The sequence below is a fragment of the Strix uralensis genome, chromosome 16 (assembly GCF_047716275.1).
Source record: "Strix uralensis isolate ZFMK-TIS-50842 chromosome 16, bStrUra1, whole genome shotgun sequence".
Taxonomy (NCBI): Eukaryota; Metazoa; Chordata; class Aves; order Strigiformes; family Strigidae; genus Strix; species Strix uralensis.
In genome coordinates, this window is record NC_133987.1 from 3,321,958 (window position 1) to 3,348,356 (window position 26,399).

At 53.6% G+C, this 26,399-nt stretch overlaps 2 protein-coding genes and 1 pseudogene across 3 annotated transcripts; 1 reads left to right on the plus strand and 2 right to left on the minus strand.

The window, feature by feature from the left end:
• Positions 1-3,698: 3,698 nt before the first annotated feature.
• LOC141950687 (ubinuclein-1-like) lies at positions 3,699-9,978 on the minus strand (annotated as a pseudogene).
• Positions 9,979-11,116: 1,138 nt separating this feature from the next.
• Positions 11,117-15,322, minus strand: NME3 (NME/NM23 nucleoside diphosphate kinase 3). The gene is made up of 5 exons (XM_074885976.1): positions 15,224-15,322; positions 14,986-15,116; positions 13,780-13,881; positions 13,329-13,441; positions 11,117-12,417 (listed from the first exon to the last, which is right to left on the minus strand). The coding sequence occupies exons 1-5, from the start codon at positions 15,267-15,269 to the stop codon at positions 12,300-12,302; spliced, it is 510 nt and encodes a 169-aa protein (XP_074742077.1). The 5' UTR covers positions 15,270-15,322; the 3' UTR covers positions 11,117-12,299.
• On the plus strand, positions 15,268-25,900 carry EME2 (essential meiotic structure-specific endonuclease subunit 2). Of its 2 annotated transcripts, none has more exons than XM_074885966.1 (8): positions 15,268-15,709; positions 19,036-19,172; positions 20,134-20,226; positions 20,961-21,085; positions 22,738-22,843; positions 23,687-23,802; positions 24,262-24,451; positions 25,582-25,900. In XM_074885966.1, the coding sequence occupies exons 1-8, from the start codon at positions 15,268-15,270 to the stop codon at positions 25,750-25,752; spliced, it is 1,380 nt and encodes a 459-aa protein (XP_074742067.1). In that variant the 3' UTR covers positions 25,753-25,900. The 2 variants fall into 2 exon arrangements, with proteins under 2 accessions (XP_074742067.1, XP_074742068.1); XM_074885967.1 differs by having other exon boundaries at positions 15,578-15,693.
• The last annotated feature ends 499 nt before the right edge of the window (positions 25,901-26,399 follow it).

The following is a 26,399-nucleotide window of genomic DNA, read 5'->3' on the forward strand; positions in this document are numbered from 1 at the left end:
AAAGCCCTCGGTAGGCACTTGAGCAAACTAAGATGAGGGGAACTCGAACAAAAGGACACAGAGATACATTCTGGGGAGGATATCTTGCTGATTTAGGAGGGAGAAACCTGGACTTTACTTCACAGCGCACGCTCCGGAAAGAGCGTCAACTAGCAAACGCTGTGAAGAAGACTACATACTTCCTCCCTCGACCACCAAAGACCCTCACCCTATTTTCTCTATGCATGCCCAGATTATGTAAATGAATTCTGGGAACTCATTATCATAAGACACCCCCCTTTCTAGGAAATCTAATGAATAGATACGATTTATGTGTATGCAAACTGATGTCCCTTGCTAATTCTTGGGAGCCCTTATGGTGGAGAATCCCCAGGGCGACCCCAGCGCTGCTGATAAAGAATAACTGCTTAAAGGTTCTGTTGGATTCTGACGGTTGAGTGAAATTTTCATTTCAGTAGGAAAGTGTTGGAAGTTGTGTATAAGGCAGTAAGCTGGGAACTCCGGGGCCCTGTGCTGGAAGACCATGACTGGGGGCGGATGCTGAACTCCCAGACCACCCTGAACTTGTTTGGGACTGGCTGTTCCAGCTGGGTGCACATAAGGCTGTGGGGCCCAATGGAATCCGTCCCAGGGTACCAAAAGAGCTGGCTGATGTCACTGTGGGACCACTCTCTGTTATTTTTCAGCAGTCTCAGGAGTCTGGAGAGGTCCCAGTTGACTGGAAGCTGACAAATGTCCCAATTTTCAGGCAGGGTAAGGAGGAAGACCCTGGTAATTACAGGCCCGTCAGTCTCACTTCAGTGCCTGGTAAACTCACAGAGAAGGTTGTTCTGGGAGTTAGTGAGAAACATTTGAGAGACAATGCTGTCATTGGTCATAGCCAGCATGGGTTGATGAGGGGAAAGTCCTGCTTAACCAACTTCTTTTAGTTTTATGACCAAGTTACCCATCTAGCTGACCAAGGGAAGCTGGTAGATGTGGTGGGTTTGGATTTAGCAAAACTTTTGATGGTGTCTCTTGCAGTATCCTGGACAAACCAGCACACAGCTAGACAAGTGTTGCATTTAAGGTGATGAATTAAATTGGTAAGGGATGAATCCCCTTGCGTTCTAGCCGGTCCTCAGAGATTAGAGGGGCTAGGGGTGGCTGGACTTATCTCTTAATAGCTGTGCCAATTAGGGCCGTAACTATAGGTCTGACCCAGAGGCACGAACAGCCCGTGTGCTGTAGGTCTGGTTGCGTTCAAAAGAACCCGTCAGATTCAAAAATAGTATGGTTTATTTTTATGCAACATCTACCAGTTCTTTGACATTGCGTGTGATGAATGCACAAACTGCAGGTTGGCTTTATACAACTACACACAAAAGAAAAATGATTGCAATCACACACACACTTAGTTCCCAGGTAATCACTCAGCGTAGCCGAGGGCTCAAATCTTACCAAAAGGCGTCCCTTCTGGGGAAGGGTGAGAGAACAAACCTGGCGATCTCTCCCTCCGATTTGGTGTTCAATTATCGTCCCTCTGAGTCAGACACAAGCTCGGGGTAGTATTTATCTTAGTATGTATGTGTGAGTGGGTGGGACTGTGGTCAAGCCATTATCTTTTGAGTAACGACAAAGCACGTGCCTTGGTGCGAGGGGTGTGCTGGTTTTTGTAGGAAAAAGAGGGAGAATGAGAAACAAGGCCGGCTGGCTACTGCAAAAATCCTTGAGATAAGAGAAAGAATGGGACCACACGGCCTACACCTTACTCCGCATTATTCCTTGGCGCCATGGCAAACACAAATCACTGGATCTCCATCCCGTCCTGTGTTTGTTCTGGGCATCCTGTGTCAAGGAAATGTGTGTTTTACAGATTTTTTACTCTTTTGCTTTTCCCACACTTCCAACAAGAAGGAAGTTGGACTTGATGATCCTTCTGGGTCCCTTCCAACTTGAGATGGTCTGAGATGCCATCTTCACTTGGAGATTTGTGGTGTGGGAGGGAAAGGCACAGAGTCACGGGGCTCAGCAGGGAATAAATGCATGTGGAGCAAAAAGCTTCACCAGAGCCTGTGCAGGTCTGTAATAGGAGCAGGGGAATGGCAGCGGCTGGAGATCTGTGTTCCCAGTGACTGTGCTGGGGGGAAACCCAGGGAGAGGACAGGGGAAACGCCCTTTCCCATCCTGGCGATTTCAACCCTCTTCCCCTTGCCAGTACCCTTCGCACTTGGCCGATGGCACCAGCTCAGCCCTAAATCACCTGCAAACGCGCCCCGGAGGAGAGGGCAGAGGCCGGGGAAAGCCCCACGAGCGGAAGCCACCGGCTGAGCGCAGGCCCCGCGGAAAGGAGTCAGGGCAGGGGCTGGAATGGCGCTGGCGTCTGGTCCTGCAGGAGCGGCAGAGCCCGCGTGGTTCTGCTGCCGGGCTGCTGCGAGGCGTGGGGCTGTGGCATCAGTCTGGCCCCGCTGCAGTTCCATCCCAGCCAGACTGGGGGCTCCGTGGGAAGTGCAAGAACCCCCCACCAGGCAGAGGCAAGGTGATCTCCACTGCCTTTAGCTCCTCTAGATCTGACACATGAGTGGTGCATTTCAAACATCCCCTCCGGCCCGGCAGCTGTGCTAGCGTGGCTATTTTTGGCAAGCACCTTCAGATTCCTGCTCTCAAGGGCCACAACAAGAACAAAAGACAGTTTCTACTTTTATTATCACAGTTTAATACAGTCTTTGATAGGGAGAAGCAGCAGGAGCCAACATGCAAGCAATTAAAGTCACTGGGGACTCGAGAAAGGTCACCGACACCTCAACTCATGGCAGTAACTGCTCTTTCACAACAGCGACCCAGGTGCAGCTCGAGGAGCCCGTTTCCCTACACGCTGCTGCTCGATCGGGCCCCACAGTGTGATGAGTTCATGGCAGACACCAAACCAACACACAACAGTCAAGAGGAGGGCGCTGGTCTTGGATTTTGTCTTTTGAGGAGTCAGGTCAGTTCCCTGACTAGAGTCTGGGGCGCCCTGAAACCGGGAGGCCACCTGAAATCCTGTCTCTGCTGCCGGTCTGCAGAGAGGAGGGATCCTGCAGGAAGGCTTTGAGAGCAACTCAGGAGATGAAGCTCAGACCTTTGGCTGCAGTTTACCTGTTTCAGAGCTGGGACCTCTGCAAGTCTGCAGGTTTTTCAGTGCGTCTATGAAACAACAAAGGTAACCTTCCTCCTGCTCGCTTCACACCTTGGTCTTCTACTTTGCCGGTGTTTTCTCCGGCAGTGCTGCTGCAGCCAGGCTCCGAGTCCAGCCAGAGCAGCGCTGCTCCCCGCTCCCACCCCCTGCCCGCAGGCCGCTGCACCTGCCCTTGCCCTTACCTACGCACTTGCGGTTTTTGAAGGGACTCCCAGGTCTGGCGGCCTTTTTGGCCTCAATCCCATTTCCCATTCCGGCTGTTTCATTCTCAACCCCCTAAGCAAGCACCTGTGCCTGCTGCTGCCCTTCCAGCCATCCTGCCCTCTGCCACTGCCCTGCCTGCGTGCCCTGGGTAGGAAAGTCCCCAGCTGTCCCCATCCTTGCCCATCAGGCTGCAGAACATGTGGTGGTACAGAAGCTTCTTGTCCCGTCCTAAGAATCCTGGACATTTCTGTGTGCCCATAAGCGACTCTGCCCACGTACCATGTCTGTGCCATAGACTGGGGGGGCACCTTGATCTCCCAGAAGTGCTGCCCGTCTGCCAGCTCTTTGTTCCCCCGGGTGGCAGCGGTGCCACAGCTGTACTCCATGGGGAAGGTCACCTTGCAGCTGTCGTAGGGCAGCAGGGCGGCAGTCAGCTTATTCAGGTCATCCCACACCCAGTCGAAACCTGTTCAGGAAGCACAGAGGGGCAAAGATGGGCAAAGGCCCTCAGGGTGCAATCCTCAAGCCAAAGCACAGGCAGACATTTGTTTTGAAAAGGACCTGTGGGGGATTCCTTTAATTTTTTTTACTGTTTAAGAGGGTAAATCCTAAACTGTGCACAATGAAGATTTGTTTGAGGTCAGAACTACTCTGCAGCGTCCCACTGGGAACAGCTCGGTGCTCTGAATCCAAAACTGCCAGCATTAAACAGTTCCCATTTTGGCTAACACGAGCCACAGTGGTACTGTGGTAATCTCCATCCTTGGAGATTTCCAAAACTCCACAGGACAAGGCCCTGAGCGCTCTGATCTAACTTCGAAGCTAGCCATTCTTGGAGCAGGGGTAGGACTAGTGACCTTCCGAGGTCCCTCAGGACAAGGAATTCTTGGAGTACAACTCGATTCCTGTTCACCTGGCCTGCATCCAGCCTTTTGGCTGTCCCTCTCTTTTGGCCTCGGCACAGACCCTTCTCAGCACTTCCTCAGAGATGGGCTCTGCCTCACGAGAGCAGCCTACAGGTCACAGGGAACCTGCTGAGAAGAGCTACAGATGCACAATGAGCAAACGAGGAGCTTACTTGGCAAACTTGGCCTGAGTATGGGCTTGGAATTCCTCCTGGTACTTGGCCAACTGCTCTGGCATGGCCCTTCCAATGGCTTCCTTCAGCTTCTGCAGAGGTTCCTTCAATCGGCCACCCTGGAGCAACCACAGAACAGACTCAGGTTCCACACGGCCTGTTCCAGCCGAGACACCCCAGTCTGGCAGGTCAGACCTTGCCAGTGCCAAAGCTGCACCACCAGATGTGCTGCCTGAACCAGGCTGGGCGGAGGACACCACCACGTCACGCAGACAACAACTGTGCTCTGCAGCTCAGGGGTTACGGACACACGAGACAGGGCTCTGCTGCCAACTCACTCACCTGCTCATAGAGATAAAGCTTACGGGCACGCTTGACCAGAGTGTCCTTACTGCACGGGAAGAAAGCAGCCAGGTGGGCGTATACCCCTGAGCGGATCTGGCTGTTCAGCTCCCGCGTCTGCAGCTCTATGCTGAAGAACAAGACAAACACAGCGTTGACCAGGGACCGGGCAGGGGATCTCTAAGCAACATAAATGTGACTCTGAGGCAACCTGGGGGGCTGGAGGCAGGGAGAGAGGGACAAAGTACAAGCCAAACTACATGACGGCTCCTTAGATTGTAGAATCAACAGACTCAAGCCCTTTATCCCAAGCTATGCCTTTTAATCTAGCTTCAGAGCATCTGGAAAAGGAACAGAAGGATGTCAGCAGTCTCCTTTATTCTGCAGTTCTTCCTGGCAGCTGAAGTGCAGGGGGCTGGCAGCCTCTCAGGAGGGACGGCGGCTGCTTGAAATCCTGCTCCAAGCCCATCCCCATCGGATCGCTCCCATCCTCCACATCAGGAAAGGGGCTCCCTTCTGGGGATTCACTGAGGAGCCGCTCCAGCTCTAGGTCCGTTAACAAGTCCACAGCCGTCGCTGCCTGAAGCAGGTCGTTATCGCTGGCATGGCCGAAGAGCGAGAGCAAAGGGTCAGGCATCCTCTCCGCCTCCTCGGGGCTGCCAGTTCTGCCGGCGAAGGAGTCGCCACTTTCTGCTCCTCATCTTTTTTCTTCTGAGCATCCTTCTCCTTCTGAAACTTCTTCAGCATCTCCTTGACACTAAGAGCACCAGAGTACTTCTTCTTACTTGCATTTAACACCATAAAACTGTAAACAAAGTACGGAGGAGGAAAGTGAATTACATACAAGATGAAGGGGAAGAGAGGAGGATACCTTCATCCCAGTTCACTTCAGCCATATGCACCAATCCCCTGGGAAGCCTGAGCCCCTTAACCAATTACACCAGGGAAAATACTCTATGGTCTCTTCAGGTTTTAAGGTCCCACTGCTTGTTCAGCTTGGAGAAGAGGAGGCTGAGGGGTGACCTCGTCACTGAGGGGTGACCTCATTGCAGTCTACACCCTCCTCAAAGCAGAGCAGCCAAGCGGGAGGTGCTGATCTCCTCTCTCTGGTGACCAGAGATCGGACACAAGGAAATGGAAGGAAAATGTGTCAGGGGAAGTGCAGATTGGACATTAGGAAAAGGTTCTTCACCGAGAGGGTGGTCGGTGACTGGAACAGGCTCCCCGGGGAAGTGGTCACAGCACCAAGGCTGTCAGAGTTCAGGGGATGCTCTTTAGTCATATGGTTTAGTTTTAGGTTGTCCTGCAAGGAGCAGGGAGTTGCCTCGATGATCCTCATGGGTCCCTTCCAACTTGAGCTATTCTATGATTCTATCATCCTAAGGTCATACCTGAGAGTTAAGGATAAGACTGAAGTCCTGACACTTCACTTGGTATCAGAGGCCCTAAACGACACAAGGCATTTTCGTTCAGTTATATCTCTTTTTAGTAACTTATCTACCAGCTGTTCACTTACCCAACTTTAAAGTTTCAGTTCCTATTCTGTAATCCTCTAGGCTTTCTGAATGCATTTGTCCCAGGACTCCTACCTCAGATTTAGTAACTGTTGCATGTGAAACAACAGCTGGGGAATGTTGCAAAGTTGGATGTTTAATGGAACTGCCCTCAAGCAGATTCTGCTGGAGCAGAGGAAACTACACCCATCGATTGGAAACCAGGGAGACTTGAGGATACACCACACTGCTGTGCTGCACACTTTTCTGCCTCTCAACTTGACTGCACAATGGATTTGTGCCACGGCTTCCATTTTTAAGGTCTAGAGTGTAGCTGCCCTCCACAGAGCAACCGTCTCTCCGTCCCTGGCCCCCTACTCTCAGGATCCCAAGGGAAAGCTCTTTGCTGCTGTGCAACGTGAAACGGAGGGGAAGCAGAAAGGCTCCTGCAACCACTCACATGAGGGAGAGGGCTGCCACAGTGCAAGACTCATGCTGATGTATGAGTCCTTCCTCACTGCCGAGCGGTGACGGAGATTAAACCATCTCCACCGAGCTATGCTCTTATTTAGCTACGTGTGTTATTCCAGTAAGGAAGGCTGGGAAATGCACTGACAACTAGTGCAGAGCAACCAAAGAAAGAGAGAGTTAGCGTGACAGCAGCTTGAAGCTTTTTGCCTGTTAAAGCCAGGAGAGCAAATTCCTTTTCCTTCTCTTCAGGCTCTCCAGTCTCTGTTCCTACCATCAGTGCCTGAACAGAGCTCCAAGGAACACCAACTCTGCAGCTGGCTGTGCCCCTCTTTGCTCTTGCTGCGGGGCTCTGCTCCTTCCCTGATCGTCAGCTGCCTTTTTTCTCCCACTTTGGCAGCAGCGGGGTTTTACCTGCTGCTGTTGATGCAGCACGCACTCAAGCCACCCCACACTGCAACAGCTACTACTGCAGCGTAATAAATGCCACCTGCAACCCTGAAGCAAGATGTCGAGCAGCAAGCATCCCCTCCTCCTCCTCCTTACCCAGCTTTTGGAAACTTGGACTTTTTGGATTTCTTTTCCTTGTCGTAAGAATCATCTTTCTTCTTCTTCTTCATTTTTTCACCTCCATCTTCCAATTTCCGCTTCTGAAGAGGGTTAAAAGCAAGTCACAATCAAAGCCTCTCCTGCAACGCTACCTGCAACCCCAGAGCCACTTTGGGGCCTCTCCCAAGAAGTGGAGAACAGCTCCTTCCCCACCGCACACATTCACCCAAGCCCCAGACATCTCTCACCGTGCTTCTGGCACACACTGTCTTCAACATTTCACAGCACACCCGGCTTTTACGCTAGAGACGATCCCACCAATAAAGGGGAAGGGATGCCAAGTGCTCCTGCTGCTTCCCCTTCCAGCCGCCTCGTGTCGGCGTTATGAAAACAGGGCTCTCTCCCACAGACGTGCCCACCAAAGAGAAGCGCTCGTTCCTCCATCCCCATAATGGCAAGAGACTTTTCAGGGTGACAAGCGGCTGCTGCCACCTCTCCTCTAGGAACCAGGCAGCCCCACCAGAGCCATCCATGGCAGACATGCTGCGTTTTACTATCAAGTACAGGGGCAGAATGGGATTTCAAGTGCTCATCCCTATTCTGTCCACACCAGTTCACAGATCTCGCTCTGCTTCGAATGTCAACACACTTTTCGTGCAACAAACCCTCCGAGATATAACAGAGGAAAGAAGAGAAAGCGGGCTGCTGACCTTGGGACACTTCTTCTTTTTCTCTTTAACATAGTCATCTTTGTACCGAAATTCCAGGATTCCTGAGTTGATGTAAAACCCTCCATACTTTGTAGTCACAGAAGCTGGAACCAAGGCATCGTACTGGAAATAACAGAGAACAATCTGTTGGCACCGTAAGCTTTGTTCCTTTGTTCCGTAGCTGAGCCGCTTGGAGAATGCAGCGGGTTTGTGCTCCCCCAAGAACAGACGGGGCTGTGGACACCTGCTAACCAGCCACCTCCTGCCACACGCTTGCCCCAGGACCTCTCGATCCCCAGCCCCGGCACACTCCTGGCCTGCACCCAGTGCAGGGTCTCCCCTGGCGCCAGCTCAGCCCCCACAGGCAGCTGCCTTTACCCACCCTCACACCCGCCCTGTACTCACTGCTTCAGAGTTATCGATGAAGGAGTCAGATTCGTCGTAGCCGTACCCCATCTCGATCAAGTCCCGAAAGCGTTCCTTTCTACATCTCTTGCCACCCTAAGCGGTAAAAGATTGACAGGGTACCATGGGGACATCTCTGACACAGGACACTGACATTGGCTCCAGTACAGAAAAGGGTATAAGATCATTTTTGCTTCTAGCAGCAGCAGAACCAAACCAGCATTAAGTGGTTGAGAGCTGAACAGCATTGCCCATTCTAAGGCATAACATAATATCAAGAAGAAAAACATACACATTTTTCTTCAGCCTTCGGAGCAAGAGCCTCCTCTTCACACCTTTCCTTTGCATCATCATTAAAGGGATCAGCAGGGTCTTTCTTCTGTACAAATAAGAGAGACAAAACCATCAGAATCAATCCTGTCACGCTGCCACCAAAACTCCATACATTAAACCCCTCACAACTAGAGCATTCAAGCAGAAGCTCAGACAAATCCACCTTTAGTACAGTACTCAGAGTGTCTCTAGGCGTTGGGTGCTCTCTCAGCTACTTCTGTACCTGTCTCTGCTTCTCTCAACTCTCAAAAAAGAAAAAAAAAAAAAACCCAAGCAGCATGAACCATCAACCGACAGCTAAGCAGTTTGGAAGAGCAACAGTACAAACAAGTAGAATCCAGTCAGCTTTCTTTTCACAGAACCCCCATAACACAACGTTCAGATGCTACAGAAGTTTGTGTGCCCTCTTATCCTGAGAAATGGCTTTCAACAAGCCAACACAATTGTCAGGCAACACCTAAAAGCACCACGGCCACCACACAGAAAGAGATGCCAAGCACTAAGGTGGAAGTAGAGCAGGGTCCCAAGAAAAGATACAGCCACATGCTGGAGAAACATCTCTTGCTTTGACGCTCTTTGGAAGACAGCTCCTCATAGCTGCGAGCAAGCCAGGTACCAAAACTCACTTTACATCAAGCAACTGCAAACTAAACAAGCACACTCTGCTACCAACACATCACCCTTCCAACGGGAAATTCCGACCAAGGCAAAGGAGTGAGACAGCGTGGCCTCACCACAAGAACCCCTGCCTGGATGGCGGCTCTCCTGCCTGCGCGATGCCTGACCACCCTCCTGCCACCTCTCAGCACCTCACAGCTAACACACAACCAACTCTCAACACAGCAGCATGAAAACAGCAATACTGAAAAAAAGCCTTTGAGATCTTCAGATACGACCTAGGCTCCCCACAGGCCATGAGGACGCTTACCTTGTCTCCTGAAGAACCGCCTTCTGGTTTCTCTTGACAACTTGCCAGAAGATCTGGGTAGTAAAATTCTGGACAGTGTTTGTCATTGGGCTCAAAGAGACTAACTGTTATTCGAACAGTTTTTGCAGCCCGTTCAGAGTCCTGGGGCTCATCTCCATTGTCCTTCACGGAACTCACAAAGCTGCTGCTGCTCAGTGGACCGTGGAGAGTGGTGAACGAAACCCTGTGGGGCTCTGTCATGGCCATGGCCAAGTCTCACCAGTCTGTCCCAGCTACTGGGGATAACTGGGGACGTTGGCAGTAGAAGGAGTAGAACTCAAATTTAATTCTGAAGTTTTGTTGGGAAATGACAAAGGCTTGTGCTGCTAGCGCTTGCTGCAATCATTAAAGAGAAAGAAAGAAGTCAATCCTCGAAGCAGAATTCCCTCCAACGTTGGCAGCCCCCATGTTGTCACTTCTCTCCCCCCCCAGGTCTCTGCCTTCACACCACACCGCTCCATTTCCCAGGGCTGAAGGAAACGCAGCTCTCGAGGAAACCAAACGACCCCACCAGACTTGCTGGGACAGGGCCCAGCAGCCCCGGGCACAAACGGCGGCCTGGGCTGCACCGCCCCGGGCCAGGGCTCCGCTCCGGCCCGCAGCTCTCCCGCTGCACCGACACCCCTGTCCCTGGGAGAGCGACCCCAGCCCCGACACCCGCGGGGAGCTAAGCGGGGCCCGGGGGGGTGCTGCGCCGCCGGAGAAAGCCCCGGCCGCGGGGCTGAGGGGGAGCGCGGGACGGCGCTGGCCGGGCGGAGGCAGGGGGCAGAGGAGGGGCAGGGAAGGGAAGGGCAGGGCCGCCCCGCGCTCACCGCCGCCTCCCGCCTCCCGCGGCCGCTGCCCTCGCGCTGTTGCCAGGCGATGTCACAACGCCGCCGCCCAACTGCCGCCGGCCAGAGCCACGTGACGGGGGCGGACCAATCCCCGCCGCCCTGGCACGTGCGCGGCCCTCGCGCGGCAGCGGCCGGGGCAAGATGGCGGCTGCGGCACCGCGGGCCGGTATCCACGAAGCAGCTTCGCCAACAGCGGGGGCTCGCATCCCCCTCGGCACAGAGACACCACCTAGGCGTCCGCCACCTCCCCGTCCACGGGAAAGACGAGGGGATTCTAGCAGTTATTATAAAAAAAGCAAATGGCTGCGTTAGTGTTGCATTAAAGGGTGGTTTGGCAGCAAATAAACCCCCTTGTGGTCCAGCTTCCCCTCAGATGTCAGAGGGGTGGGGGGGGCACGTTTAGACTGAGTGATCCCCAGACAGGCACCGTCAGTCCGGTTGCGCTCAACGTCCTGACCTCCCGGGATTAGGCCATGCTCCCCACGCACAGTGCGTCCAGCTTAGTCGCGCTCCCTGGACTCCCAGGGCCAGACTTAGAGAGTTGGGCGGCGCCCAGTGAGAAACTTCTACAGCCAGCTTAACAAACAGGGCAGTTTATTAAAGCAACAGAAGTACAGGTTCTGATGGATTTCCAGTGATAAATACACTGTCTGCCAAAGCGCGTGTGACCACTGGGATTATAGATAACACAGTATGGAAAATTAAAAAATGACTCTATATAGCGAGATTTCTAAGTTTTCTGAGCAAACACTCGGAATAGTCCAGATCTTACCCAAAGATGTCCCTATGGGCAGGGGGGGACTGATCCCGTCGACTGATCCCAGGAGTCAGAGGCAGTATCTTCCCTGACTTGTTCACAATATCTTCCCCCACCATTCCCCCTTTCTCAGGCCATTTTTATGCCATTTCTTATCTTCAAGGTGAAGCTTGAGTGACTCTAGTCATACATTATTACGATTGGTGTAAGATTCGCTTTGCTTTTAAAGGTATAGTTTAACAAAAATTCAGGGCACGAGCTCAGTGAGGAGTGGTCGCCCTTCGGATGTGGGTAGCCTTTGGGATGGAGGTGTGTTTTGGTATTATAATGAGATTATAATGAGCAAACAGCCACAGCCAGGAACTGGAGTCAGAGAAACTGGGCGTTTCACAGCATTTGGTGATTCTTCCTTCCATGGACTCGTTCATCACATCTGAAGTCAGGTGAGCTTGTGCCAGCCCTGGCACACAGAGCTCCCGCCATGGGAGAGCAGCTTGTCCTGTTCTTCCTTCCTTGTCTTGGAACAAGCTCTTACCCCCAAGGGGGAACCTTCCCCCTTATCCCATAGCAGCCTAATTCTTTAAAAACCTTCTAGAAATGCAGGTAAGTTATATCGATCACAGCACCTTGTAGTGACCAGAGCACCTCTCCCAGCAGTAAGAAGCACAGGTTCTCCTGTGTCAGGCACGTCAGAACACACAGGAACAGGCACAGAGCCCAGTTTTCACTTCAATAAATCACCTTGAACTATTTGGGATTTAAGAGGCTGCAGCAAACAGAGCAAAAATACCAAATATTTACTTATTATAGCAGAGAGGAAAAAAAAAAAAAACAGCTACTCTTGCAGGGATCTAACCCGCAGTTACACACACAAACCAGCTCCTAGGACCCATCCACTCACACGCAGAACAGAAACCCCCACAGCAGGATCCACAGCCAGCCCTCACGGCTGCAATGAAATGGATGGAAACACCCTGTGCCCACTCAGGAAGACGTACTTCCCTCAGGCGTAGATCCAGTGCTCAGCTGTGTCCTCCCAGCAAGTCAGCTCCTCTGGGCGGAACCAGAGGGAGATCTCCTGCCGGGCACTCTCAACTGAATCGCTGCCATGGATCACATTCCTGTGGAGAAGAAGAAAGGGATCAGCTGGCACTAAGCAGGGAAAAGCAGAAGAGGGAAGCTGCAGTTTGTAAAATTTCACCTTGAGCAATTTCTTTAAACCAATTGAGCCAGTCACATCCTACAATATCCCACTGCAGAGCCCTCTTCCTGCCAGCTCAGGGGCTGCTCGTGGTTATGCTGAACATGGCTTAAGTGATGAATGTGCCACCAGTTCCCAGCACTCCTTTCCTCCTATGATGAAGGACCGTTTGTTTGCTACAGGAGGAGCTGCAAGGGGCTGTTGATCTGAGGTTTGCTTTGGTTTTATGTCAGTAATCCAACTTTTGCCTCCAGATTTCCCCCCTTCCATCAAAGTAGGTCCATTGAAGCAGGTTTGGAAATCAAACACCATGGAACAGAAACCTCAGCCAGGCGGGTTCAATAAAAGCAGTGTCTACCATAAGCCAGGCTGCAGCCCCCCAAGGTCACCACCAGTGAAGACCTGGCGCTCCCCCTTGGCTTTCATTACAGACTCAGATGCCCAGTAGAGCTACAGCAGCTCTCCAGGTGCCCCTCTCCCCCAGGAAAGGGCTGAGAGGGCTCCTCCTTTCCTCTTCACAGCCTGACAGTCCTGATTCCCCAGAAGAAAAGACAAGCAAACCCACCTGCTTTCATCAGAGAAGGCCTCAGGAGGCAAGAAAGACCCAAAGCCAGGCTCCTCCCTTCTGGCAAAGCCAAGCCCAGGAGGCAGAGGACAGCTTGCCCTGCCAGGGCTGCTCTGCAAGCTGAGGGACACAGCTCTGATCTGAGCACAGAAAGGAGAAGCTCTGATCTGCAAATGCAGACTCACGTGGCTCAGGCAGGCCTCGCACAGAAGTGCCTGGACAGGATGCCCTGAAATACTGAGGGAACAAAAAGCCAAAGCTCTCACTTGCTGACTTCAACGCAGAAGTCTCCTCGGATGGTGCCAGGCCTGGATTCGGCTGGGTTAGTCTCCCCGATCATTGTGCGAACTGTCTTGACCACATCCAGGCCCTGCCAGACCTGACAGAGAGCAAAACAAGAATCAGCTTCCACAACATCCCCAGCAGGTCATAGCATCTGGCCTCTAAATTCCCCATCTGATCTACCTGGGTGAGAGACAAGAAAGGGTCTCTCTGTAAATAGTCTTCACAAGTTGATTTTGGAAAATAATCAGAATTGTTTATGGATTTAATTTACTGCAGGAAACGTCCCTGCAGTTCAGTACAGCTTCAGTACAGGGTCAAGAGACCCTCTGAAGAGAGAGGCCACCTTGTTTCCATCATACCACAAGCCAATGCTGCTTAAACACTGCACTTACTTTCTGTTCCTTGGTTCCGGAGAACCTGGCCAGCACTCACCATGGCCACCACAGGCCCAGAGCTCATGTACTTCACCAGCCGGCTGTAGAAGGGACGGTCACGAAGGGCAATGTAGTGCTCTCTCAGCAGCTCCTCCGAGGCCTGAGTACAAAGAGCACAAAGCTTTGTCTGCTCTGAGCAAGTGGGTATTTGGGCAAGGTCTACACCTGAGAATCACAGAATCATTCATGTTGGAAAAGACCCTTGGGATCATCGAGTCCAACCCTCAGCCCTACTCGACAAAGTTCTCCCCTACACCACATCCCCCAACAGCTCATCTAAACCACCCTTAAACACATCCAGGGATGGTGACTCCACCCCCTCCCTGGGCAGCCTATTCCACTCTCTGACCACTCTTTCTGGGAAAAATTTTTTCCTGATGTCCAGTCTGAACCTCCCCTGTTGGAAGAGACCAGCACCAACCTCTCTACAATGTCCTTTCAGGGAGCTGTAGAGAGTGATGAGGTCTCCCCTCAGCCTCCTCTTCCTCACACTGAACAGCCCCAGCTCCTTTAATCGCTCCTCACAGGATTTATTCTCCAGGCCCTTCCCCAGCCTCGTTGCCCTCCTCTGCCCTCGCTCCAGCACCTCGAGATCTCTCTCGTATTGAGGTGCCCAAAACTGGACACAACACTCCAGGTGTGGCCTCACCAGTGCAGAGCACAGGGGGACTATCACCTCCCTGCTTCTGCTGGTCACACTATTGCTGATACAAGCCAGGATGCCATTGGCCTTCTTGGCCAACTGGGCACACTGCTGGTGATCAAGAGATGTGGGACAAGCCGGATAGTGCATGTTACAATGAAGCCCCCGCCCAGATGCTCACGTCCAGGGTTGAAATGGCTTTGCCGAAGCCTCACACAGGGAGGGGAGAAGTTTCTAGGTCAGAGGAACAACGTTTGCCAGCTTACACCAGCCACGCACGAGAGCCCTGGAGCACGGGCACAACTGGGATCACCCCGCCAAAAAGCAATTTAGGCACCTGGGTGCCAACACCCCTCTGACCCGCGAGGATTTGGTGCCCGAGTGACAACAACAGGCTGTACCAGCGGGGAGGGGGCAGAGACACCCCCCGGCTGTCACCCACAGAGCCAGGGCCTGCAGGGCTGCACGGGCCTTGCCTCAGACCGGGCCCCCCAGCACCAGGGGACACACACACCCCCCCCCCCCGCTCCCGCCCTGGCAGCGGCGGTCCCGGCCGCTCACCTGCAGCAGCTTCAGCCCCACCAGCTGCAGCCCCTTCCTCTCGAACCGCCGGATGATCTCCCCGACCAGGTGCCGCTGGACCCCATCCGGCTTGATGGCCACGAAGGTGCGTTCGCTGGCCCCGCCGCAGGCTGCGAGGAGAGAGCGGAGCCGTGAGGCGGGGGGGAAGGAGACCCACCGGGCCCCTCAGCCGCGGGGGCGGGAGGGGGCACAGCGGGGGCAGGGTCCCGGCCCGCACCGCTCTGGAAGAAGCTGGCGAAGAGACCCAGCACCAGGCAGATCATGGCGGCGCCGCTCTTAAAGGGGCCGCGCCCCCGCCCCGCGCTCTCAGCGCCGCCCCGGCACCCGCCCGCGGCGGAACGATCGTGCTGGGGCCGAGGAGCCGGCGGGGCCGGGAGAGGCGGGCGCTGCCGCCGCTCCCATGGCAACGGGCGGGGCCTGGCGCCTCCCGGCCGCCCGCGCTGGGCCATGGCTGGGGCGGGCCGGCGAGCTGCCGCCTGGGCCATCTCCGAGTCGGAGCCCGAGAGCGAGCCCGAGTCCCGCGGCCCCGCTGCGGCGGCCCCGGCCGGGCGGGCGAGGCGGCGGGGGGCCCCCGGGGAGGCCGTAAGCGGGAGGCGGGAGCAGGAGGCGCTGGAGAAGCGGCGGCGGCGGGAGGCGGCGGCGGCGTGGCGGCTCCTGCGGCCCGAGCGGTGCCTGCGGCTGGTGGAGGTGTGCGCAGACCCAGGTGGGCGGCGGGGCCGGGGGGGGGCCCGGCTGTCACCGCTGAGCCCCTGTCCCCGAGCGGCGCCCGGGGCCCACGCAGCCCCCTGAGTGTCGCTGGGGCTCTTTCGGCCGCCTTATCTCTGTCGTTGCTGTCGTGCCCGCAGGCTGGCTGCGGTTGGATTGCAGCGGGCAGCTGCCGCGGTCCCCGCCTTGTCCCCGAGTGCCACGGAGAGAGGACCAGCAGTAGCGTGGCCAGCAGGGACAGGGAAGGGATCTTACCCCTGTACTCGGCACTGGTGAGGCCGCCCCTCGATGAGCGGGTTCAGTTTTGGGCCCCTCACTCCAAAAAGGCCATTGAATGACTCGAGCGTGTCCAGAGAAGGGCAACGGAGCTGGTGCAGGGTCTGGAGCACAGGTCTGATGGGGAGCGGCTGAGGGACCTGGGGGGGTTTAGTGTGGAGAAGAGGAGGCTGAGGGGAGACCTCATGGCCCTCTCCAACTCCCTGAAAGGAGGGTGCAGAGAGGGGGGATGTGTCTCTTGAACCAAGGAACAAGCACCAGGACAAGAGGGAATGGCCTCAAATTGCACCAGGGAAGGTTTAGACTGGATATTAGGAAGTATTTCTTCACAGAACGGGTAGTCAGGCGTTGGAATGGGCTGCCCAGGGAGGTGGTGGAGTCCCCATCCCTGGAGGTGTTCAAGAGGCGGGTTGACATAGCACTGAGGGATCTGGTGTAGTTGGGAACCGTCAGTGCTAGGTTAACGGTTGGACTAGATGATCTTCAAGGTCCTTTCCATCCTAGTTGATTCAGTGATTCTGTGACCAAGCGCTCCAGCTCCAGGGCTGACAGGCCCAGGCTGGCACCTCTGGAAAACAAGCTCTTAACTTCTCCGGCCTCCTGTTGGGGAAGCAGAAGGGCAGCGCTTCGGCCCCGGAGGGCTCTGGAAGCTCGGCTTTACGGAGCGCCTGCTTCTGATCTAGTTCTGGGGCAGCGAGCTGCCGCTGTTCCTGTGCTCGCGTCCTCAGGGGTCGTTATGAAGAGATAAGAGGAGCTGCAGCTCAGCCGCCTGCTCGGGCTGGGCGATGTTACCTCCTATCTGGAACTTGCCTCATGGTTCAGCTTCAAGATAAGCCTCTGGAAATACCAGCACCTGAAATATGTTCTCCAGGTGCCTCACAGAGGGCTGGGTCTGCTTCCAGAGCTGCTCTGCCAGCTCAGGGAGGATGTTCAAGGCAGCAGGACCCCATAGGTCACAGCACAGAGCTTTGCTGGCAGAAAATGAGGTGGCTTACTCCTCAGTGCTGGCTGCCAGCGTGTCCCTGGGATCCTGGCTCTTTCCCGGTACTTGCAAGTGCTGCTGCTGAGCCCCTGACACATCTGACTGCCTGGAGCGTGTTCCCAATCCCCTGTCCCGGGGGCAGCGACATTGCCGGCCCGTTCCTCACCCTGCAGCTTGTCTGGGCAGCCCGGGGTCACTGTCAGGGGCAGAGCGGCAGGTGTGACAAGTGTGACACTGTGTCCTGGTCCCCAATGCCTTGAATCGAAGCTGCAGCTCATCCCTGTGCACGTGTAATTAGAGCCGTAAGCATTATATCTTGAACTGCTCTGTTCGTTAGCATGCCATGCACCACTTTTTGCTAATTATGTTATGTATTCACTCCACAAGTAAATTGCTAGCAGCAAGGTTTGTTTAACTAAAGAGGTTTTTTAAGGAAACGTGTTTTGTATCCTTAAACGTTCTGTTTAGAGACTTGGTTTGCTTGTTCTCTTCCATGCAGGTCTCGGGCAGGTTCTGTTGGTTCTCTGGATGGCAGGGATCCAGCTGCTTTATCCCACATGGTTTTGAGTAAATTATTACCGTGTTCGCACCAATAAAATAATGAGAGGTTATATTCTGGGGGTCCATAGCATGGTTTTGACTGAGAAAGATTGTTCCTGTTTGCTCCAACACAGTCCTGTTGTGCTTATTATTCTGCCACTAGAAAAGTCTTTGTAGGATAAATACTGTCATCTGTCTGTTGTGGAATTTGCTGTGAAGTCGTGGGTACAGCCGGTGCTCAGGAGGTGGTGGAGGTTCCAGAAGTGTATTTTCGCAGCTTTTCTCCAGGTGAAGGATCCCATTTGAGTGGGGTCTGCCTGATGAGGCAGGCTGGCTGGTCTAATGCACAGCCCGCCAGAGAAAATGCTGTGGGATTTTCACTTTAAAAACTCCACCGTGGCGATTATATTGGCACCCCCCGAGTCCTCAGAATTTCTGTCCCTGGGTTTCACATTCTCCTCTGCCCCAGTGCTAATCAGTTTAGTTCTTGCTCCTCTCTTCTGCCCCCATTCCTGCCCAGGTCTCAACCCTGCTCCTGCCTTCCCAACCCTCCTCTCCACCCCTCACCTCACTGCACCAGCCAGAGGCTTTCCTCCTCCTCTTCCCGGGTGCCGGCAGAGGGAGCGCGGGCAGCACGGAGGAGCACCCTGCCTGTCCTGTGCCTGCAGCACCCAGCCCCGCACCCTGAGGTCCATCCTGCCCCGGGGAGCGGCTTGGGGCCGGGCTGGCAAAGCTCCCTTGTAAAACAAGGTGTTGATATTTTTAAGGAGGACAAACAGCATGTTCTCAACCCTCCCCTTGCATTCTTAGAAACAGCTGTGCTATTTTGTTGAAACATCTCAAACAAATTCAGTCTAGAGCAGGCATCTGCCAAAGAAAACAGTCCAAACAATTAGTTAGATGAGGTTGCAGACACCTGTAAGGATGGTGCCAACTCACATTAGCTACGATTGACAGTACTTGCAGAGCCAGTAATTAAAAGCATGTTCTCCGTGGGCTTCCCGGTGACATCCACGTGTGTGTCCAGCCTGGCACAGGAGGGGATGGGAACAGGGCTGAAGGGAGCATCGAGGGAGGTGTCGGGGCTGTGCACGGTGGGTGGAACCCCGCTTCCTAGTGACTGATTGTTCAGCCTGTTGGCTAATTTCAGTCTTCTTTCACAGAGATGTCAAAAATAATTAAGTTTCTACAAATTTATTAATTGAGGAAACAGAAGAACTGGCTTTGAAAGTTTGCCTTTAGTAACCTAGAATGCACAAGCTGGTTTTTAGAGTTGTTATGGCAAATTGCCTGTCACCGTCCAGGTACTTGGCTGGAGTGAAGAAGGACAATTTTATAGGTGCCTGCAGAGGTGGTCAACAATGGAACCAGTCAGCAATCCAGCCAGCAAGAGTGTGCACTGTAGGCAACCAGCCTTTCCACACTTACAGAATTCCTTGTTTTGCACTTGCCTTTTTGTTGTTCTTTAATAACATTGATGAAATACCTCTTTTTCTCTCATCATGATGTTCTGTCCTTCTCTGCAGGTCTCCTCAAAGATCCTGGCTCAGATGCTTGGGTGAAGGTTTTAAGTTCCTTGGACTGTAAATGTTCTTTTGAGCCTCAGGCAATTCCCTGCAGCATAACCTGGAGGAGAAACATGCCAAACACTCTGTCCACTCCGGTGAGTCGTTCTCATCTTCTCTGTGCATGTAAGCTGGCAACTGATGTGCTATGGGGAGAAAGCTTTGAGTTGCCTTGCTAGACCGGGCACTGGAGCCTCAGAAACACTGATTACTGGTGACCAGTTAGCTTGGGAGCTGGGTCTGATTCACACGCAGACTATTCCAAAGCCAGTGTCTTTTAAACATCTACACCTTGTTGTTTTAGGCAGGTGTGCATCAAGCCCGGGGAGCCTTTAGTAAGCAAGAATGAGACCGCTACAAGGCATTCATACAGAGGTTTCACCTGGGTGCTCAGCAGCATTTCCAGCCCAGATCTGTGCATGGCATGCTGCCACGGGCAACACCTGCATGTCTGGAAGAGGCTGGGCAAATTTGCTGTCAGGCCCCTAATTTGGAAGGCCCAGAGATTGCTTCATGAACCCTGCTCACTGGGCAGGTACCTTCTGGTGCCAAATACAGTTTCCAGTCCAGTTTGGTTTTGGCTGGTTCAGTATCAAACGGTATCTGCGTGGCCGTGGAGGCTGACGTAGGCTGTTCTTGTGCTCATCCCCACTACAGGAATTTCAGGCAGAGGCAGAACTCTATTTTTGCTGTTGCTGGATAAAATGTTGCAGATACTGTGGTCATATAATAAACTACAGATAATGTAGGTGCAGATAACGTGGTCATCTAACTGTGTGCAGTGCAGACAAAGGCATTTTGTGTCCTTTCATCTTAGTTAGCAACTTCTGCAGTTGTCACTGCCTTCCTTGCCAGGCTATTTTTGCACCTTCAGTGATCTGCTTGTTCAGGGAGGATTTTCACCTTTCAGTTCAGCCGTGGTCTTCCGCCAGCGTAGTATTGACGTAGCCTTGTGAGTGTTAGTGCCTCTTACAGTGTGGGCTCTGCACAGGTGGAGACTTGCTGTCTGCTTTCGTGCTGGACCCCTGCTTGTGTTGGAAATTATTTCCTCTTCTTTAGGACGGCCCCATGGTGAAGACTGAAGAGGAGAAAGAGGTGTTGGTGTTGGTAGAGCCAGAAGATTTTCTTAAGTGCCTCTTTTCCCTAACCCAGGTGATACAGATCTCAGAGCCAGACCCACACTAAGTGCTCTACAGCAGAGTCACTTTGCCAAGTGAGCACTGAAGGGGAGGAAGGTTCATTTAAAACTGCTGTTGCTCCACCCTGAAACAAAGCTGTGTTACAGAGGGCGGTGGTTTGAAAGGAGAGAGCTTGTGGGAGGAGATCCTTGGGGATATATGCAGGTACTCGCCATTAACTGCAGGACAGGGTGTTGCTTTCCTCAGAGGGGACCTGGGCAGGCCAGACTTGCCTTTCCTTGCATTTAGCTTTTCTATTCTCATGGAGTCCATAAAAGATTTTCCTGAAAGAAGCGTTCAGCCCTTGGAAACATTTGCATTTTGAAGCAGAGAGATTTGCATTAGTTCTCATTTGTGTGCAGTCCTACAACGTTTTATTTATACCTGTTTCGGCAGGCTGTGCTTCTGCCCTGAGAAGTTCCCCGTCCATCCAGCCCGGTCCAAGAGTAGAGAATGACAGGCTAGAATAGGCAGTGTCTGTGAGGAGATCAGTGCTAACGCCCCAGGGAGAAAGGTGAGCCAGAAGAAGCAGCGGGATGTTGGCAGGTGTGGCCTGTGGTGCGTGCCCAGAGGCAACACTCTGGGCTGCAGTCTGAGCCTGCTGATGAGATGCACCTTGGAAGGCCCGGCTGTCCTGCCAGAGATGGGGAGGGGTTGTTTCAGAGAGGAAGGCTGCTACAGGCTTGGGTGTGATTTGTCTCACTTCAGAGTTTTGTCAATGCCCCATCAGCGAGTCAGCCTGACCTGAACCAAGTGTTGCCTTTGGCTGGTCTGGAGGGCTCCTCTACCAAAACCTACAGCCTGGCCGTCGTGGGGCTGGATGCCTACAGGCGGTACGTGCTGGGCGAGCGGTGGTGCCGGGGGAAGCTCACAGCGGGCGGAGATCAGCGTGTCTGCAGGGGGGACACATTCAGGGCTGAGCTGCTGACGCTTCGTGCCAGCGTGGTGGCTGTGAATCACAAAGTCTGTGCTTCTGGGGGCCGGGACTTGGGTTTTGCAGTCTTGAGGGGGTGTGTGCATGTGTTTATAGCAGCCCCTGAGGACCTTGTAGCCAGAAGGGGTTCATGGGTGAGGCTTCTCTGTACCCCAGCTGGAGGGCTGCAGTGATACCAAGGAGCTGAGGGAACTGCTCTCACTGAACTGCCCTGTTGTTCAAGGCCCTGAGGGATGTTCAATGCCTGGAGCCCTTTTCTTGTCCCCCAAATGTCTCATTCGTGTGCTGCTCCCAGTGCCTGGGTCATAGAATCATAGAATCACAGAATCATTCATGTTGGAAAAGACCCTTGGGATCATCGAGTCCAACCCTCAGCCCTACTCGACAAAGTTCTCCCCTACACCACATCCCCCAACAGCTCATCTAAACCACCCTTAAACACATCCAGGGATGGTGACTCCACCCCCTCCCTGGGCAGCCTATTCCACTCTCTGACCACTCTTTCTGGGAAAAATTTTTTCCTGATGTCCAGTCTGAACCTCCCCTGTTGGAAGAGACCAGCACCAACCTCTCTACAATGTCCTTTCAGGGAGCTGTAGAGAGTGATGAGGTCTCCCCTCAGCCTCCTCTTCCTCACACTGAACAGTCCCAGCTCCTTCAATCTCTCCTCACAGGATTTATTCTCCAGGCCCTTCCCCAGCCTTGTTGCCCTCCTCTGCACTCGCTCCAGCACCTCGAGATCTCTCTCGTATTGAGGTGCCCAAAACTGGACACAACACTCCAGGTGTGGCCTCACCAGTGCAGAGCACAGGGGGACTGTCACCTCCCTACTTCTGCTGGTCACACTATTTCTAATACAAGCCAGGATGCCATTGGCTTTCTTGGCCACCTGGGCACACTGCTGGCTCATGTTCAGCTGTTTGTCAATTAGAACCCCCAGATCCTTCTCTTCCAGACAGCTCCAGCCACACCTCCCCAAGCCTGTAGCCAGGCAGGGGGTTGTTGTGGCCCAAGTGCAGGACCTGACACTTGGCCTTGTTGAAGTTCATCCCGTTAATGTTGGTCACCAATCCAATCTATCCAAGTCCTTCCCATCCATGTACGTGCATGGCAGAGGAATCTCCTCTGTGGTGATGGTGTGATCACTTCCAGAGTCCCCCACATAGACACAGCTATGGTAGCTCTCTGTCCTGTCCTGAGCTCTTGTCTCACCACTTCCTGGGGTTCTTGCTTAAGCCTGTAAGGATAAATTTTACAAAGAGTGTTATGTATAAAAAAAAAATCAGCTGTGGCCTGCTCAGTTCTGCCACCAGAGGAATCGAGTAGCTCTCACCCTGGTTTTGGGTCTCCTCGTCCTTGCAGGGGAGCTGCCACCAGCTGGGGGGGGCAGGTGGTCTGGAGCAAACTTGATGCTTTTGTCTCCAAGTTCAAATCAGATCGCGAGGTAGCGGATGTGGGTGGGTTAAGTCTGGCCTTTTCCTCTTTATCAGACAGCAGCCCTGAGGCGTGCAGACGTAGAGCCTGAGTGTGAGCAGTGTGTCTTGCTTGTAGGTGTAACCAGGAGCAGGGCAGGCAGCAGGCACTGAGCCCTGGAAAGCAGAGTCCCAGCTCCCAGCCTGGCCCAGAGCTGTCTATGACTCAAAAGGAGATACTGGAGGTAAAACTTCTTACAGTCCTTGAAGTTTTATGTTACTTGGGGTTGAGCTCTATGGAAAAGACTCCTGTTGGTGAGCTCTTGTGTATAAGGATTGCTTTGCCAGGGAGGGTGGTGACTGGCTTGGATCAGGTTTTATCCACTTGCATCCTCCTTCACCCTGGCCAGCAGTGGGATTGAAGAGGGACCGCAGATGTCAAGGCACGGTTTGCAGCCTCTTGTTCTTAAGACCCTGGTTCAGAGCTAATCCAGCCTCTGCTCACAACTGTGAGTTGTCTCCCCTCCCCAACCCCACCAACAACTGCCCAGTTTGCCTTGAAAGGACCTGTTGGTTCTCGCTCAGGTCTCTGTCTCACAGAGCCTGTGTCCCACAGCAGAGCAGCAATGCTCCTCGCGATGCCGCAGCGGTCATAAACTAGGTCAAATACCTTCTAAACCCTTGCTTGATATCCCTTGAACTAAATTCCTGCCCTGCCTCAATATGCCCCAAAGGGGGTTATGACTCGCTGGTTTACTGGGAGCTAAGAAGGATGAGCAGGCTTTACTGCAGCACTGTGCAAACAGAGCTAATGCAGGCAGCCCAGCCTCCCTCCCCGCCCAGCCCAGCCCAGCCCAGCTTCACCCACCAAGGGACGTGTCCCACCCGTGGGCTTCCCTTGCTGCTCTCTTTGGGTGCCTTTGGTGGCTGGGGCTGACACCAGCGCTACTGGCTGAGGGGTGACAAGGGTGAGGGCCTCGGGCTGGCCTGGCTCAGGGCTGGCCTGGCTCAGGGCTGGCCCACCCAAGCCTGTCTTTGTCCTCTTGGTCGGCGTGTGACGTGTTTCACCTCCATCGCTTCTCCTCCAGGCGCTGGTGGTGCTGCAGCTGTGGGGTAACATCGAAGTGCTGTTCCTAGACACGTGGCAGGAGTTGGGCCAGCATGTCTCTGCGCTGACAAAGGCAATAGCAAAACGCCCGTACAAGTGAGTCGTGTTGCTGGGCTCGGTCACATCCCAAGCCCAGAGATTTGGGAAACCTCAGTGGGAGTTCCAGGAACATTTACCTGTGGCTCCAGCCTGTCCTTGACGCTGTCAGCGTGAGGGCCCAGACTAGGTGTGTCTCAAGATCGTTTTCAGTCTGTGCTGATGAAAATCCTCTGTTCTTGTGGTGAGTGCAGTGGTGATTCAGCACTAGGAAAGGAGGGAAAATGACAGCCTGAGGAAAATCTTTTCACCCCGGGGTTCTGGAGCTTTGCAGGAAAGGAAAGAAAATTGAGGGGGAAGAAATATTAGCCCTGGGCAGAAAGAGGTCTTAGAAGGAAGCCCAGTGCTTAACGCTAGGGGAAGGCTGCAGCGTCTGGGGTCTGCAGGCCTGTGCTCAGTGCACACACCAGCCTCAGGTCTTGCTCTCAGCTGTCTGTCTGTCTGTCTGTCTGTCTGCAGGAGACAGCTGCAGTTGCAGGAGTTGCCTTTCTGCACTGCTGGGGCCTGGGCCAGCGGGGTGCGAGTGGAGAGGGACGGCACAGGGCTTCGGCAGGTGTGGAAGAGACAAATCCAGCAGTTTAACAGAGTCAGCCCTGCAACAGCAGCAGCTATAGCAGAAGCATATCCCTCCCCAAGCCTCCTGTTACAGGTAAGCCCTCAAACCCCTCTGTCCTGTTCAAAACTTGGAGGATGAAGGCAGGGAGGGGTGTCACATGCTTTCTTGCTTAAAGGTCTTTGCTGATGGAGCAAACAAGCCCTGAGTGTGAAATCCGATCTCCAGAAAGGCAAGGCTTGTCTCCAGATGGGTGTTTGACTTAAGTAGCTACCAAAAGCTATGGTTTACCCCTCCTGTTAGCCCTTCCAGGCCTCTCCTTGCCTTGGTCTCACCTCACAGGACCCACTCAAAGCATCTTTGTGTTTTTGCTGACGATACATTTGGTTGCCCACCCCAGCCAGTGCAACTGAAGACCTGTTGGATGCATCCCACTGCCCTTGTCCAACATGGTCTGTCCATCAGCTTTCCTTGTTTTTATTTGAAACGGGTGATGTCTCGGGTGGCTGTCGTTACAGTCCAACAGCTCTACATGACCCTCAAGCAGAAAACTTGCGTCACCCCTGCAGACTGCGAGGGATTTCCACGGGACACCCGAGCTCTCTTACTGCTTACTGTCACCAGCAGCATACTCCTTTCCTTGCTCTTCTGTTGTCTGATGCTTCAGGGAGCTGATTTAGTTCACTAAATTCTCCCTCTCCCTACTGCCCTTAGCCTTCTGCTGGTTCGTGAGCTAGACTGACTCAGCGAGGTATTGGGGGAGCAGGATTAGACTAGGATGCTGTCTGACCATTCTGACAACAGCTTAGCCAATTGATGAAGACATTTTTATCAGCAAGTGCTTGTTTTTGTGAGCATCAATCACATGAACTCCATTAGTGAGTTCTGTGACGGAAGTTTTTTTTAAAAAGTCTCACATAGTCAAATACTCTCCTTTTTCTTCCCCTGGAGCTTTGATCTCTGTCGCTAGCACAGTCTCTTTGGAAGAAATGGCTTATACAGCTCTCTCCTTGTATGCTGGAGGGGCAACACACAACTCTGAGTGTGTGTGAGGTCTGTTTGCAAGTGATAGATCTTGTTCTGAGCTTTATCCCAAGCCTAGTATGTTTGGATGAAGGCTGAGTCATGGATCCTCACTGTACAGCGGGATTGAGCCTTGCAGGGGAGACTGGAGTCTTCTGTGAGAGCATCTCTGCTAACCGCTTCCCTCTCTTGTGTGCTCAAAGGCCTACGAAGAATGCAGCACAGAAGATGAAAAACGACTCCTGCTGCGTGACATCCCAGTGAAATCGGATGTCGGCGGCAAAGACCGCCGTGTTGGGCCAGACTTATCCCGCCGCATCTACCTCTTCATGGTCTCCACTGACCCTGACCTTGTCCTGGACCTGAGCACATAGAGGGACCGTGGGCCGTGTTGGTCAGCCTCCTTCTTTCATCTGCCACGGCTCAGCGGTGGCTGAGCTGCTGCTGGGATCCTGGCCAGGGGAAGCAGCTGATTCTGTTTCAGAACAGAGACTTGCGCATCAATAAATGTCTTGTTACGGATGCTTTCTTCAGCCTCTGGGCTCTCCTTTCCTCTTTTAGCTGCCCCAGCTTTCCATCCCCCTGGCTGCAAAGCTGGCTGTCTCCTAAGAGAGCTAAGAAATGGTTGGAGCAGGGGCTGGATGGGAACGTGTTAGTGAGCTGTCCCTGAGCAGCACAGGATCAGCTCCTCCGCTGAGAGCGCCGCTTGGTGAGACTGTCTGGCGCTGCCTTTCAGGTGAGTTGTTGAATGAGCTGTGTATTTTCTGCAGCCTGTCCTGACTTTTAATGTCCTGCTTTCCACTGGCTCTTCAGTGAGACTGGACCTGGTACTGCACGTCCTGCTCGTGGCTTCCTCGGGCAGGTCGGTCTTGCTGGAGTGACTTCAGAAAACCTTCAGCAACTGTCAAAACCAGCTGGCCAGAGAGGAACCACATCCCTGGGGTAACATGGAGCTCAGGGCAGGGGAGGGGAGTTTGTTGGCTGAACTCCCAACACGAGGAAATGCCAGATAAGCTCCAGA

Coding starts and splice junctions, on each gene's coding strand:
- NME3 (XM_074885976.1), bottom strand. CDS start 15,269: ATGATCTGCCTGGTGCTGGGTCTCTTCGCCAGCTTCTTCCAGAGCG. Junction 13,882..14,985: donor TGGGGCTGAAGCTGCTGCAG/GTGAGCGGCCGG, acceptor CTTTGTACTCAG/GCCTCGGAGGAGCTGCTGAG. Junction 13,442..13,779: donor CTGGGCCTGTGGTGGCCATG/GTGAGTGCTGGC, acceptor GCTCTCTGTCAG/GTCTGGCAGGGCCTGGATGT.
- EME2 (XM_074885966.1), top strand. CDS start 15,268: ATGGCGGCGCCGCTCTTAAAGGGGCCGCGCCCCCGCCCCGCGCTCTCA. Junction 20,227..20,960: donor GCCTCTTTTCCCTAACCCAG/GTGATACAGATC, acceptor GTCTCACTTCAG/AGTTTTGTCAATGCCCCATC. Junction 23,803..24,261: donor ATAGCAAAACGCCCGTACAA/GTGAGTCGTGTT, acceptor GTCTGTCTGCAG/GAGACAGCTGCAGTTGCAGG.